This window comes from Haliotis asinina, chromosome 13 (genome assembly GCF_037392515.1).
Source record: "Haliotis asinina isolate JCU_RB_2024 chromosome 13, JCU_Hal_asi_v2, whole genome shotgun sequence".
Classification (NCBI taxonomy): Eukaryota; Metazoa; Mollusca; class Gastropoda; order Lepetellida; family Haliotidae; genus Haliotis; species Haliotis asinina.
This window is the reverse complement of record NC_090292.1, coordinates 21,500,807-21,517,947: the sequence shown is the minus strand read 5'-3', so window position 1 is coordinate 21,517,947 and position 17,141 is coordinate 21,500,807. Positions and strand designations below refer to the sequence as shown.

Here is a 17,141-nt window from a genome sequence, read left to right as displayed (position 1 = left end):
ACCACCGGGTACCCGTTTCCTGATGTGTGAGCAGAGGTAATAAACAAAGACATTTTCCTGGTGGTGTTTTGTTGAATCTGTTTGTGTGCGTGCCTTGCTGTTTCGTGACGCTGGTACTGGTGTGTTCTGGAGATCCTAAAACGAAATCCAGCCTCTTTTCACAGTGGCGTTGAGATTCCTTGTCACTGTGATTACGTCTGAGTCATACAATGAATACATTGACTGTTTTTGTCGATTATATTGATTCTAAATTGCATGTGAATGGAAACATCATTCCATGCCAATACGAGGGCCCCCTGAACTAAAATAACGGAATGGTTGTATAGGAAACAAATTGTAATTTCAGCAATGACACTATACGTCGGAAGCACACTGTCACTAAAAATGTGGAGACAAATGTGTTTCTGGCTTGATTGTTACATGAAGGTTGTTTGTTAATTATCTATTAATTGCAATGACGCACGTGAATGTCAATGACAAAGTCTTGTTCGATATTCTGTTGCAGCTGTAATTCGCTTGTAAACTTCACCCAATCACTACAGTGGAAACTGTCAAAACCGGCATCTTTCCAATCCGGCAAGTTGTCAACACTGGCATAAAATCTCAGTCCCACTCATGACGTATATTTATCATCAGGTCTACAATCCGGCACCTTGTATAAACTGGATTATTTCTTCAGTCTCAATGAGTGCCGGTTTAGACAACGTCCACTGTATTTATACTGGAAACAATGCCATTCTTATATATCATATTAGAAACAAACAAAAAACAAAAAATCAAAAAAAGGAAACGCATGCCCTACCTGGCGCCAGGACGCATGTTTAATTCATGAACCTGTTAGAGATAGCGGCTTTGTTATGTGCCAGTGTACTTATTGATTCGGAAACCGAACAGACGATGCGAAAAGAGACGCGTCATGACATCGATAGGCGGCTAGTACTGGTCTTGATGCGCTGACGAATCGTTGGGTTGAACTGTGATTTTTAAAGCACATGTATTCCTATAGAATCTTTGTGGAAATACTACGTATTTGTGAGTAGGTCATTGACGTTTTGTACATATGACTCAATCGCGTACCCCCTTGAAATGCAATGGCTCTGTAACTACTGAGGCAGCTTTGACACTGATGTCAGTCTTTGCTGTGGCTTTGCCTGGTCTTGTTTCACCTGAGCATCACTATGAGCATACAGAAATTATATGTGTTGACTCTTGTGTTGTGTCGAACATTGCCAGCCTTTCCATCGTGTGACACACTTAATTTCCAACGTCACGGAAGTTTGGATGATCTGTTGTTCAATGACAACTTTGTCTCTGAGAGCGTGGTAGAGGAACGGATATTGTGCGGAGAACGTTGTCACCGTCACCCCTTCTGTAACATGCTGTTGTACAACCCAACGTCCAGACGATGTCGCCTGTACAAATCTTTCGTCAACACAGGGGGAACTGAAGACATGGGCTGGCAGTACTATGCAGGTGATCTTAAATGTTCAGAACTGAATGAGTTGAAAAGTGGCATTTAAAAATATACCGTCCATATGATGTACAGAACAATTTTAAAAAGTTCAGGTATTTTGACTTAAAATACTTGGAGAGTTAACGTTAGCATCTTTTTAAAGCTTACGGGTGATACACAATTCATCATACACGTGCATTTCAAGTGTTACGTTATGTTTTTAATCAAAATTTATTTTATTAATCGTTTTGTCGTCGGCAAGCAGTCCTCCAGGTGGATTGGTTTGGGTTCGCAAATAAAATATCTAAAAAATAAATGCTTGATGGCGCTGGATTTATTGTAAGTTGTTTCAAACTCAAAATGGCAAGGGGATTAATTTACCCTTCTTCACCTCTACAGATCACTGGTCAAAGCTTGATTATAGCTCCATCGTATATGGTGGAGGCTGCAAGAGCAATTTAAAGAAGCTAGTTTCTGACCACCACTATGATCTTAAACTTTGTCTCGGGTCCTTTAGAACTCTCTTGTTGATAGTCTCTACGTCGAGGCAGATGAACCATCTCTTACCCGTATAAATTATCCTTACAATATATTACAAACTGTGTCTTTAATCCCCTCTATGAGAATTTATGCACCAAGAAATCTGAACCATTGCTTTCTGTTGCCGGCACATATATCGCCTTCGCATTTGCTTTCTTCTCCTCCTTTGCCACAGATTTACCCAACTCTAACACGGTGTAAGAAGTCAGAAAATAATGAATTACAATATAAGCAAGAATAAAAAATAGATACAGCAATTACAATCCTTATTTCCAGATGGGTCCAAGGACGGTGGCACAGTGACCTATTTTCCAAACTAAAGTAAACGCCAAATTAACGGCTCTTAAATATATTCAACGACACCCTAAACATAGATAATATACAATCTATTCAGACTCTCTGTCATGTCTTCAGGCGATTACAAACTTATCGTTTAAACATCCACTTTCAATAAAAATTATTGAATTGTATAATGATCTTGTAACTGACCAATACGACATTGTCCTCTGTTGATCTTGCAGCCAAGGTAGAACTCAACAAATTTATGACACCACATCTTATTCCATACTCTGATTATAAAGCTACAATTAGATCTTATATACGTGATCTGATGCAAAAGAAGTGGAACATCCAAGTAGGTATAAATAAATTACATGCAATAAAAATTCATATTGGTTTACCTAGTTGGGTTGTCAGTCCAGATTTGAAGAAGTCATCGTGCGACGATGTCGTATTGGCCATACAAAATAAACTAATAACTTTATTCAAAGGTGAGGATCCTCCGTTCTGCATTCCTTGCGATGAGAGAAAAACTTTCAAACATGTCTTGCTTGACTGTGTTGAATACTCGAACTATGAAGGGGATCTTTTTAGTAACATTAGTTTTCACTTAATTATTGCATTTTAAAAAGACTTAGATTTGTTAAATGATTTGTAAATAGATACTCTTCTGTTATTGGTAGTTTAGGTTAGTAACAGATTGTCTGAATCTTCAAAGGGGGTTGAAGTATTGTAAAATGTTTATCCTCCTGAGAGGATACGTAAGTCCCAAGATATTTTAAACTTGCCATTTTTTTAAAATCGTAGAATATGTCTGCTTTTAATTTCTGGCTAGATTTCACCAGTGACTGAAGGGATGATGTAAATCCAGCTAGGGTCCATGCAGGTAGCCAGGGTACTGTAAGTACCCATGGTCCGTAGTATGGTGATCTACCTTCAGTTGTAGGTCTGTAGTCTGTTGTATTGTCTTCTTTAACTGCAATTGTTCAGTTTTATATGCTAGTTTTCTGTTCATATCTGTGATACTCTCGTGGTTTTAATGTCCTTCGATGACAGGTTTTTACGTTCTAATTTTATTGATTATAATACTGATATTTATTAAATTGTTCTCGTCACGATATCGCTTAAATACTGTCAATGTCACGCTAACTATTAACTCACTCACTCAACTGGTTCAAATATTTCGTATGCCAAGTATAATTTGGTGTATGTGCATTCATGTGTCGTATTTCCTTTATTTATTTATGCTAATATTCATTGTGTAAATACGCCCAGACTCGCCGACATCGGATCCTATTTGCGCAGATCAATGATCATGATGTTGAAAAAAATGTCAAAGGTCCTAACGCCCTCGTCACTCTTGAAAAAAAATGTGTCCGAGAAACACAGGATGTAAAGTTTATGAACTGGTTCCGGGACTTACAGACAAACCATTAGGCCTTAAAAGAAAAGAAATGGCACCTATGTGTTGAGTTTGGTAGGAAAGACAGCAGGGCCCCCTTCAACCGCAGCCACAACAGACAAAGAAGATCCTCTAGTAACTTCAAAACCAATGAAGAAAGCGAATTTATATCAAAGTTGTCAGACTATAGCAGCAGAGGCATATTGCTGACAGCTAATAAAATCAACTGAAACATCCTTGAGGTCCACTGATATTACAGACTTATAACGTCAAAGGATGTTGTACCAAAACCGTGATTTTGCATTCCGTGAAATGTCCGATGGTGTGTCCATTGGACGATCCGTTAGGATCCTGGATAGAATTGATCTCCAGTAACCCATGCTTGTCACAACAGGCGACTACGCTTGCCCGAAGAAGCGACTAAAGGGATTGGGTGGTCATTATAGCTGACTTGGTGAACCAGTTGCTCATGCATTTAATAGCTTGTTTGGTCCTGACTCAATTATTTAGCTGGCATATAGCAGGGATATTGCTGAGTGCGGAGTAAACCTAAATTCGCTCACTGCATGTGGACGAGAGACGTTAACCTTGTCACTCCCTCTCGTCGGCTATTGCAGCTGTATGGGAGTGTTCTGTAAATATCTGCATCTGGACCAGTCAATCCAGTGATTAAGCCATGAGCATCTATGCATTTTAAAAACCTGATGCGATGATGAGCGGTCATGATCACCCGATCATGTTTGTCGACTCTTTCGTTGCAGTAGATGCGAGACACAATGCCGTCCTAAGCCGGGTCAGGTCATGACTGTATGGAGCTCTCGGATCATCTCACCTGATCTGTTCCTACCCGGACCTGAACGCCCAGTGTTATTTGTTTGGTTCGATAGAGACTGGTTATCCTGTGATGTAGACGTTTTGTATTTAACGTTTGATTTCTCACAATTGTTGTTGATTTATTTTCAGCTGAATGCAACCACGTCCGCTTGGAAAATGCCGTGTCGCTGTCAGTTGTAAATCAGACCCTTAACGTTACCTGTAGAAGCGGGTTCACTTACCTGCTCTCTCCTCCACTACACTGTCCTCTAGGCACTGGAGTCCTCGACATAGGAAAGTGTGCTCAGACACTTTGGACTGATCAGGTACGTAGAGGAGTGAGTGAGTGAGTGAGTGAACGGGTGAGTGAGTGAGTTTAGTTTTAGGACACTTGATTAGGTATATTCCAGCAATATCATGGCAGGGCACACCAGAAATGGGATTCACCTATTGTACCCTTGCGGAGAATCGAACCCGGCTCTTCGGTGTGAAGAGCGAGTGCTTTAACCACTTGGCTACCACACCGCCCAAGTTAAGTAGAGTGGGTAGGTGAGTGAGTGAGTGGGCCAGTGAGTGGGTGAGTGAGTTTAGCTTTACGCCGCACTCAGCAATATTCCAGCTATATGGCGACGGCCTGTAAATAATCGAGTCTGTACCAGACAATCCAGTGACCAACAACATGAGCATCGATCTGCGCACATGGGAACCGAAACAATCCAAATAATAAACCTCATCAATAGGATGATTGTCGAAATACTGGAATAATCCAAATCATAAAGCTCATCAATAGGAACATAGTCGAAATACTGAAACAATCCAAATCATAAAGCTCATCAATAGGAAGATTGTCGAAATACTGAAACAATCCAAATCATAAAGCTCATCAATAGGAAAAAACAGTCGAAATACTGAAACAATCCAAATCATAAAGCTCATCAATAGGAAGACAGTCGAAATACTGAAACAATCCAAATCATAAAGCTCATCAATAGGAAGATTGTCGAAATAGTGGAATAATTCAAATCATAAAGCTCATCAATAGGAAGATAGTCGAAATACTCATACAATCCAAATCATAAAGCTCAACAAGTGAGTGAGTGAGTGAGTGAGTTAATATTTAACGTCACATCAGCAATATTTCAGCCATATCGTGACGAGGACATTTTGATACTGAAATGAAATATGTATACATTATAAAAACCTGTCATCAATGGACAGTAAAACAACTAGAATATCTCAGTTACGATTAAACCTAGTGTGGAGAGTTAAAACAAATACCACTATTTGGACAATATATGAAATACGGGCTGTAGATCGCCAACAGCTGAAGGTAGATCACCGTAATAGGGACCATGGGGACTTACAGTACCTTTGCTACCTGCATGGATCCCAGATGGATTTACACCATCCCCTCAGCTATTGGCGATTATACTGAAATGTAGCCATTATTAAAAACAACAAATATACTACGATTAAATTTACATAGAATGTTTTGGACTTACGTACCCCCTCAGGAGGACAATAATTTTACAATACTTCAACTCCCTCGAGGGTACAGCCACTAACAATCTCAGTTATTAATCTAGACTACCAATAATAAAATATTTAATTATTTACAATTCTGATAACAAATCTAATTCTTTTAAAAAAGCAACAATTAAATGAGAGCGGGTATTAGTAAAAAGATACTTCATAGTTCGTTAATTAAAATACTGATCCCTGTGATGGAATACTCAACACAGTCAAGCAGGAGATGAGTGTGATTCTTTCATCATAAGGGATACAAAACGGAGGATCCTCACCAGCAAATATTTATGTGTATATCTTGTGTGGCCAGTACGACATCGTCGTAAAATAACCTCTTCAGATCTGGACTGACAACCCAAGAAGGTGTAACCAATATACGGTTTTATTTCATGTAATTTATTTACACCTACCTGGGTGTCTCACTTCTGCATCAGATCGCGGAAGTAAGTTCTAATGCTAGGTTTGTAATCAGAGTATGGGATAAGAAGTGGTGTCGCAGATTTGTTAAGTGCTACCTTGGCAGCAAGATCGGCCATCATGTTACCAGAAATACCTACATGGCTGGGTAACCAACAAAAGACGATGTCGTACTGGCCAGTAGCAAGATCATTATACAATTCAATAATTTATATTAAAAGTGGATGTTTACATGATAAATCTTTAATCGCCTGAAGACAAGAAAGAGAGTCTGAATACATTATGTATTGTTTATGTTTAGGATGTTTCTGAATATATCTAAGAGCCGTGAATATGGCGTTGGCTTCAGCAGTGAAAATAGAACTGTAATCTGGTAATCTGGTAATCGGGAAGATATTGTTCTGGATCCAATGACAGTGGCACAAGCCACTGCTCCACCGTCCTTGGACCCATCTGTAAACAATTGATTATGTTCTTGTTTATTCTGTAGTTCATTTGTTTCTGATTTTTTAAAAGTAGTTAAAGTTAAATCGACTTGTGGCCTAACCTATTGCCAATGGGGAGAAGAAGGAAGACGGGAAGGAGATTCTTGTTTATTTTCCAGATCAATGCCGGCAGCAATCATAAATAGTTTAATCATGAACCCAAGAGGAGGAACAAGAGAAGATTGCTTATAATACAAATCCTCATAGAGAGGATCGAAGAGAGTTATATGCGGGGTTTGACTCATTGGAACATAGTTTTGTGATATACTGTAAAGATAATTTTATACGGCGTTGGTCAAGAGATGGCTCATCAGCGTAAGGGCTGTTAACAGATGAAGTCCTAAAAGACCCAAGACAAAGTCTTAGACCTTAGTGGTGGACAGAATCTAAAACTTTTAGGTTGCTTTTGCAGGCTTCACCATAGACGATGGAGCCATAATCAAGTTTAGACCGTACGAATGATCTCTGTAAGTGAAGGAGGGTAGTCTGGTCCCCTCCCCACTTTGAATTTGAAACAACCAGTGCTTTCAGGCATTTAGCTTTATGAGATTTAACATAAGGCGAGAAGGTTAAGTGAGAATCAAGTATTAGACCCAGGAATTTTGCCTCCTTTATGACATTTAAATATAGTTCAGGGTTATTATGCGGTTTATATTTCCTACATATGTGTACACAATTAGTTTTCGACCTTGAGAATTTGAAACCATTCTCAAGACACCATTTATTAATTTTATTTAAAAACAACTGCAGTTGTCGTTCAATAGTATTCATATTTTTACCACGACAGGAAATATTAAAATCATCCACAAAAAGTGATCCATCAATTGAATCATTTGAAACCTTGGATAAACTGTTGATCTTAATACTAAATAAATCCGGTAATCTAGAAGATATTGTTCTGGATCCAATGACAGTGGCACAAGCTACTGCACCACCGTCCTTAGAACATCTGTAAATAAGGGTTTGTAATTGCTATATTTAGTTTTTAGTTGATTATATTCTTGTTTATAATGTTATCCATTAGTTTCTAATTTTTTAAATGAAGTTAATCTTAGGTCGACTTGTGGTCTAACCAATTGCCAAGGAGGAGAAGAAAGAAGACGGGAGCGAGCTATGTTTTCCAGCTCAATGCCGGCCGAAGAGAGAAAGGAGTTAATTCTGTGCCCTGGAGGCAGACTTCTTGTCGTACAAATCCTCATAGAGTGGATTGAACACACAGTTATATGCATGGTTAAATTCATTAGAGTATAATTTAGTAATGTATTGTAAGGATAATTTCATATGACGTTGTGTAAGAGATGGTTCATCGGCCTCAATATAAAGACTGTCAATAGGTGAAGTTCTGAAAGGAGGTTAAATGAGAATGGAGAATTAAACCGAAGAACTTGGCCTCCTTTACAAGTTTGATGGGAGTGTCATTTAAAGGTAGTTCAGGGTCCTTATGCGGCTTATATGTTCTACAAAAGTGTGTACAATTAGTGTTGGACTTGGAAAATTTAAAACCGTTTTCAAGACACCATTTATTTATTTTGTTTAAACACAACTGTAATTTCCGTTCAATAGTATGCATCTTTTTACCACGACAGGAAATATTAAAATCATCCACAAAAAGTGACCCATCAACTGAATCATTTAAAAACCTTGGATAAACTGTTGATTTTAATACTAAATAAAGTGACAGAAAAATTAATCCCTTGTGGAACAGTCTGATCCTAATTGTAATGATCAGACAGGGTTGAACCCACTCTGACTTGAAATTGCCTGTCTTTTGAAAATCTGATATAAAAAAAGGCAAACGGCCTCTCAACCCAAAGTCACGTAAATCCTTTAAAATACCATGCTTCCAGGTCGTATCATAAGCTTTTTCGAGATCAAAGAAAATCGATACTGCATGTTGTTTATTGACCATAGCATTTTTCACGAGGGATTCTAAACGTACCAAATGATCAATGGTACTTCGATTTTTCCTGAAACCACATTGAATATTTGTGATCAGGTTATTGGTTTCAAGATACCAAGTTAGTCTATTATTCATCATACGTTCCATGGTTTTACAGACACAGCTAGTTAGAGATATCGATCTATAATTCGATGGATCAATGGCATTACACAATGAAGGGGGAAATTTTCCAGACGTCCATATCGTACCAAATATGCCTAAAACTGTGACCAGGCATGGCTCAGGCAAGTGTTTCAATAACTGGTAATGTATATTATCATCACCCGTTGCAGTGTAATGAGCTTGCTCAAGAGCAGTATGTAGCTCATGTAATGAAAACACTTCATTATAATCTTTACCGTTATTTGATTCAAAATTAAGTTTAGTCTTTTCCTGTTGTTTCTGATATCTCTGAAACTCAGGAACATAATTTGCTGATGAAGAATTTTTGGCAAGAGTTTCGCCAATTTTATTTTTATTATTAGCAATTTTACATTTATCCGTAATTAAATTCTCACCATTTTTAAGATGATGGTGATTTTGAGCAATTGCCATTCATTATCTGAATCATTTTCCATACTTTGGCCATAGGCGTTCGTGAATTAATTTTGGAAATATAGTTCCTCCAGGATTGCCGTTTGTTTTGCTTGAAGGCACGAAGGAATATACAGCGAGCATATTGTAAAAGTAATATGAAGAGTTAGTCTCGCTGCAACTGTTTGAAGGTTAGTTTTTAGTGTTACCCGGCTGTGAATAACATTCTGCTGAACAAGGATCGATGATCCACCATTGGCCCTATCACCCACAGGTGAGAAAAAATTATATGCTTCGAACTGACGTAGATTAAAAGTATCTGTCTGTTTCGGATATGTTTCTTGTAGACAGAAAACTGATGGTACCAGATCCTGAACTAATAATTGTAACTCTTTAAAATTTGTCCTTAATCCTCTACAGTTCCACTGTACTATATTGTTGGAAGACATTATCTTTTGGGTGGGTGGGTTCTACCCCGTACTTTTTTTGAGGGCGACAAACTGTGGTTTTCAGAGACGTCCATGTCCTCGAGAGATCCGTACAAGCGGATCTCCAGCTTGCAGCACCAAGGATACACTGATGATATACTCAAGCAGAATAATATAAAAGTAATTATTCCACCTGATTGGCCCATGCGCCCCCGCCTTCTGGGCTTACGGCTCTAGGCAAAAACATACATAACATGATGCATTTGAAATAGTACTCTCAAGATATGACCAAGCATGAAAAATTAAATTAACGATTTCATAAATTGTGAGCATTAGACAGTTGCAGCTCAGGGCTTGGCGTGACCAGCCGATTGATAGAACTGGGCCAGTTCTACTACCCGTCTAGGTGAAGTAAGGGCCGAAGTGGTGTGTTGAGCAAAATGGTTCAGTCTCCTACTGCCCTCAACCACCAGACTCACCCACCCTCCTCCACCGACACGGGACGCAACCCACGGCAAACAGGTTGCCCAATTGCCTCCTTGCGACCAGCAATGGGGTGCTTTGGACCTACTTGCCACGGGTCCACACAGGGGGTTGGCGAGCTCTTAGCGTTACGCCCCACCCCCCACGAGGAGGTGGCTCGACACGGGTGCCACAATGCTGAACAATAACAAGATAGTTGAAATACTGAAACAATCCAAATCATAAAGCTCATCAATAGGAAGACAGTCGAAATACTGAAACAATCCAAATCATAATGTTCATCAATAGGAAGATATCCGACACTGTCATCCTCTATAAAAGACTGTTCGTGATCAATACTCGAGGAATGTATATACAGCATCAGGATATTCAAGTTGAAGGGAAATTAATTTCTCTTCTACTGCTGTACGATCCTGTGACTGTTGTGCCAAGTGTGTAGCACTGTGTCTTGCACCACATACGTGAGTCTGGGGGTGGATGCCAGTGAGGAACAATATGCAACCCAACCATTCACTGTGTATACTGTTACGAGTGTGTATTTTCTGTATATTTCTGTTACTTGATTAAGTAATAATACCTATGATAGTTCACATTTCGTTTTAATAGCTGGTCAACACTTTTAACATTCTGCTTTTCCGGAATTTAGCTGCTCCTAGTTTTCTATGTGTTTACTTCCGGAAGACTTATCCTGGGGCATTCTACAGTGTTGACGATGTTCGTTTGTGCCCGAACTTTAGGGAAGGCTGATTGCCATGCGGAGGGGGACACACACTCCCACGCATTTACATCACTGCCACGCTTGAAAACCCGTCAACGCCTAACCTACATTATCTGCTGTCACACCGATCGCTGTGTTTACATTCTGCCATGGTTGATTCTCTCTCGCACTAAGACTTTGGTGAGTTTGCTATAATATATTTTGTGTCCCATTGTATTTGTAATCAGTATTGTGACTATTGACTTGTGACTTTGTATACCTTGCTCCCGTTGCACAATAATAGAATTTGAACGTTAATGACTTGTCTTTGTTCTGTTTTGCTGGTTCCAAGGGATTTCTTACATCGTTTGTCACGGTAAATAATTAACCGTAACAATACGATTGAATAGTGTAGATACGGCAATCCTGCCGCTGTATCTCCTCACGGAGTAAACCCTCTCTCGTAGGCACAAGTAGCAAGTATGCTCTGGAAATGTATTGTCAAAATATGTAGTATTCTTGGCCCATTTTTCGATGCAAAAACGTCAACATTGTTTGAAAAGGTTATGGTTGGTGGTTTCGAATAAAGGCCGTTTATGTTTTAAGACAGGAATGATGTACTGTTAACAGAATTCACATCGTGTTCATCATGCTCATGCTTTGGATTAAAGTCAAGTATAACCATAATATTTCTAATAATAACTTGTACGCATATCTGACCTCGACCACCCTCGTATCAGTCTTCCTGCTGCTGCTGCAGGTCGAGGCGGGCTCGCCCCATTGTGTCGTCTGCTAGAACTAGTCTCTCGTCTGCTGGGCGAGTCTTGATGGTCAGGGTTTGGGGATGCGTCTCGCTGTGCAGCCTGGTATCTTCTCCCTATCTTCACGTATCGTCATACTTGAACACAGTGCCATTTAGGACCAGTTTGTCCTAAATGTTACGAAATGTAACATTCGTCACCTTTCTGCCTGTTTTCTTTCACGCAACCCCGCAGTATTTTCCGAGTCTGACCTCATTGTTTGTGTCAAGCCCGGGGACACCCTGAAAATCCTCATGCCTTTGAGGTTCGACCTCTCTGCATGTTCTCTACACTTGTATGAGGAAAACCTGACAATAACAGTGCCTGGGAGTGTCCATTGTGGTCTGTCTATACTAACTTTTTTTTTTCACTTTCGACCCAATTTTCAATTGCCTTTTCCTCTATACCAAGGAATATCAGATCATCTCTTTGGGATTGTGTTTTCTAGTGTGTTAGATAAAGATATGTTTTCCTCTTCGAGTTTTTCAAATAATTCCACATAGTTTTGATCTTTCTTAATATCTTCAATAGTTTTCTCGAATTTGCCCAACTTACAGTGCAGGGACTGCACGTCTGCCTGAATGCTCGGCCGACTCCAAACATGTACAGCTGTTGATGACCGAGTTATGCTCTGTCTCGTCATGCGTGGTCCGGGATTGCTCTCCACGTTGCAACTCAAAAGTAGCAGGACGGCTGTGCGCATCAAAACGTGCAATTGTCGTAAACCCCTTCCTCTCGAAGTTTCATTCTATATCAAGAGGGACACTTCTGCTCAGTGGGTTGTATATTTAGGGCACTACGAGTCCTGTAGCGTTCATTCTCTGTCCCCATGTCATTTTTTATACTGAATTGTCCCAATTTGAAATCCAATTTTAAAGAAAGTTTTTTATTACTTGATACAGTACTAGTGTAGTTGTTTTACTGTCTTTCGTTGACAGGTATGTATACTTTTCTTATAATTATCATTATTTTCATTTTATACTGCAAGTTCTTTTCGAGATGCTGTTTCTTTTGATGCTGTCGTCGTGATGTTTCTTTATGTTTATTTTAATGCCACCGAGACATCGAACTGTTCAATGAAAATTTCCCCTATGTGGACAATAAAGTATTATCTTATCTTATCCTAACTTATCTTTATTATATAAAACTTGATTTGGTCGAGACGGCTGACATCTTGCCAATATGATATAAATCTTAACTCACTCATGAACAGACATCACCTCATCCCAGTTGAGTAGCTCAATACTCATGCTGTTGATCACTTGATTGTCGATTATTTACACACAGTTGCCATGAAGCAGGAATGCTGCTCAGTGCTGCGTTAATCAATCAAACAGACAAGCAAACACAATTCTTAAAGAATATCAAAATATCTTAATCACGCAATATCTTCTCTTGATGATAGGCGAATCCATTTTTTGCTGACCTTCCTTCACCGTTATCCACTGGGGCGGAGATAAGGGTGAGAGGATCTGGTGATGGAGGGAGCAAGTAAGTTGAAAAAAGTTATAATTAACTCCAAGTTGTCAGATATGTATCGATCTTGTGAACTTTCTTAAGTCCGCAAACATTCAAGTAAATTAAAACTCTTTTTGTAATCGCAGAATATTTGTATTTTAATGTATGGCTAGTTTTGTTTCAATTACTGAGGTTGAAGGGATGATGTAAATCCAACTAGGGCCCATACAGGAACTGAGTGTACTGTAAGTCTCCATGGCAGTTTCCGGCAATGTGTTTTCTGTTTTTATATTGAATTGTCATTTATAGTTAAACTGTTTTTGATTTATGTACTAATTGTAAATTCATATCTGTGATAATCTAGTTATTGTACTGTCGTGCGTCGACATTTTTTGATAATATACCATTAATTACTATGTGTAGCACTTAATTTATCTCGTCACGAAATAGCTGAATTATTGCCGATGTGATGTTAAATCTTAACTCACTCACTCGTGTGGAAGTTCAGAGATATCAAGTGGATGTCGTGCAGCATCCTCGCACGGCAAGCATGGGTTGCTGACGATCAATTCCAACATATACTCCCTATCAAAAGTGTAGAGTCACTAATGTAAATATAGCCACTGTTCTAAACTAGATTTTGCAAAATGTTCCATTCTGCTTAAATCTGCTGTTTACACAAGAACTGATGTATTGTAGAACGAATTCATTACGTTGAAAATATTATTTTCATGATTCCAATGAATAATTAGAATCAGTGAAAACTGATACATTCTCTTACAAACCTTTACAAAAAAGCTGTTCGTGTGCACGATATTCGCTCTTCCTTTTCATCAGTTTGGTGGATGATCCTCATGCAATTCTTTCACAAACGTTTTGCAGTTGGTTCCTCCTAGATAATGGGGAAATTCATTTTCCAAGTAATCATGACTAATTTGGGGCGGTTCCAGTGATTAAGAACATGACCATCGATCTGCACAGTTGGGAACCGATGACATGCATGAACCAAGTCAGCATTTCAGATCACCCGATCCACCTTGTCATCTCTTACTACAAGCTAATTTGCCTATTGTGGCAAACGTGGGTTGCTGAAGACCTATTTCACTCCGGATCTTGACGGGTACATCGTTCTTCGCTGTTATACTTGCTGCCAGCATGTACATCGATCTAAGCAGCTGGCATGAGATGACATGCATCAACCATATCATGATCTTTCCTTTTATCTGGAACTGATGTATGATGACTGTTACATGTCAATTTCTACATTGAAATAATCTGACATTGATCAACCAATTCAGCGAGCGTGCCCTCCCGATCCCGTCAGTCATGTGTGTTGCTGAAGACCATATCACTGTTGTCTATTTTCAGTACAGACATCCACGTACGAGGGGCTGTGGATGGAAACACTGTGTTCCTTCTGTCTATCCGTTGGTCACACAGTGACGCAATCTTCAACACGGAGTCTTCTGGTTCCTGGGGGACTGAACTTGGGCCATCCGGTTTCATCTTTTTTCCAAACGTGGTGTTTGATGTCCTCGTACTAATCACAACAACTCAGTTCCAGGTAGGTGAACTGTTCTTTACGACTTCAAGTAAACAAGCTACGAACAAGGTACCATATAGATTGTGTAATATAAATCAGTTTCCACGCTTGATAACCATAAGCCATAAAGTATTTTAGCAAGTACTAACTGACAAAGGCTAAAGTACAGCAACACAGAGCTTAAAGCGTTCGCTCGTCGCGCAGTCCTACACCTTTCATGAGCTTGATGTGTGAAACCCATTTCTGATGTCCCCCACCGGGCTAGTGATGGAATATTAGTATTAGTAAAAGTGGCGGACAATCCAACTCATTCACTCACAAGTATCCCAGGTTTATTGGTATCATTTGGCAGATTGAATTGATAAATGAATTTTCCACAGTGGAGACGTCCAAATGCTTGAATGAATGAATGAATGAATGAATGAATGCGATAACGATCATGACACGTGGCAACAACGTCAGCGAACATGCCCCTTTAGTCACGGGCAACAAGCATGGGCTGCTGAAGACCAGTTCTCGCTCGGATCCTCAGGGATAAGGCGCTTAAGAAACCAGTTATTGTTCGCTTAGGAAATCGATTGTTTGTATTAATTTCAGATTTTCATCGACGGCAACAACTTCTATGAGGCCCCAATACGTATTTCCGTGCAGGAAGCCGCAAAAGTTTACATCACATTCAGCCGCCTTGAATCGGTTTCACTGAAGTATCCGTGAAACATTTCCTTACATTTTACTATACTCTGACTGTTCAATCTATCCTGCAAACAGGATCTGAACTTCATATATTCGAACTGAACCATGTGTAACCAAGTGTCGTATGAACAGAATTTAAAATGGGACCTCTTGTACAAATGTTTCTCTGTTCGTTGTTTAACGACACACTCAGCACTATTCACGCTATGTGCGACGATCTGTAAATAAAAGAGTATGCATCGGACAATCCAGTGATCAACAGCATGAAGATAGATATACGCAGCAGGGATACGATAACGTGTGTCAACCATGTCAACCATGTCAACCATGTCAGACATGTCAACCATGTCAACCATATCAACCATGTCAACCATGTCAGACATGTCAACCATATCAACCATGTCAACCATGTCAGACATGTCAACCATGTCAACCATGTCAACCATGTCAGACATGTCAACCATGTCAGACATGTCAACCATTTCAACCATGTCAACCATGTCAGACATGTCAACCATATCAACCATGTCAACCATGTCAGACATGTCAACCATGTCAGACATGTCAACCATGTCAGACATGTCAGACATGTCAATCATGTCAACCATGTCAACCATGTCAGACATGTCAACCATGTCAACCATGTCAACCGTGTCAGACATGTGAACCATGTGAACCATGTCAACCATGTCAACCATGTCAACCATGTCAGACATGTCAACCATGTCAACCATGTCAACCATGTCAACCATGTCAGACCGCCTGTCCACCCGATGCCGTTAATCGTCTCTTATGGCAGTCACAGGTTGTTTAGGACCATTATGGACAGTTACTGAAAGGTTCTGACCCCGAAGCTAATTAGTCAAATTGTTTTCCTATGCACAGATCCATTATCCTAGCTTTCAACAAGAATGTGTTGCTGAAGACCGATTCTAACCTTGATGTTTCCTGTTGTGTCGAATTAATAATGTATTTCAGAAACCCAGCGATACATGTCTTATTTTCTTATGTTTTGATCAAAGAATATATCCCGTCTGAAGGGATGGTGTAAACCAGCTAGGCTCCTTGCAGGAAGCTAATGCACTGTAAGCCCCAATGATCCCTAGAATGTATCTACGTTTAGCTGCGGGCGATCTATAGCCTGTTTTTGTTACATAGTATTGTTAAATATCGAAATATCAGTGCATTTTTTTCTGTGATGTTCCTAAGATTGTTTTATTGTCCTTTGCCATAGGGCTGTATAGTTTAAATGTGTTTATTGTGAATTTCAACGTGTTTTTGTGACGATATGGCTGATTATTTCATATGTCAGGCCAATTTATTTCGTGAAAGACCAATAGGTTCCAAGGCTATATAATAAGATAGTGTCGAAAGCATGTCCAACTTTTGAGCAACAATCTTGCGAAAGAATCTTATTGATAATTGTTTTATAATTTGATTTTATGAATATACTCAGTGCTCAGAAAATAATGCATTCAGCCCAAATTTATGTTCTTCCATTAGATATTAAAAAAAGAAAATATGTTTTATGACAGTAACATGTTCGGAATAGGCTTTATCGAGAATATGTAGTGTTTTCACCTGTAAATACCAGTAAATATATGGCCTGTCATAGCTGTTCACGGAGTGGCCCTTGTATTGATGTTTTAT

The 17,141-nt window shown here is 39.3% G+C and overlaps 1 protein-coding gene across 1 annotated transcript; it reads left to right on the top strand.

The window, feature by feature from the left end:
* Window positions 1-1,178: 1,178 nt before the first annotated feature.
* LOC137259212 (uncharacterized) lies at window positions 1,179-15,512 on the top strand. Its single transcript, XM_067796820.1, has 5 exons — window positions 1,179-1,473; window positions 4,638-4,813; window positions 13,203-13,288; window positions 14,624-14,819; window positions 15,396-15,512. Exons 1-5 carry the CDS (start codon window positions 1,179-1,181, stop codon window positions 15,510-15,512), a joined length of 870 nt encoding a protein of 289 aa, XP_067652921.1.
* Window positions 15,513-17,141: the final 1,629 nt, after the last annotated feature.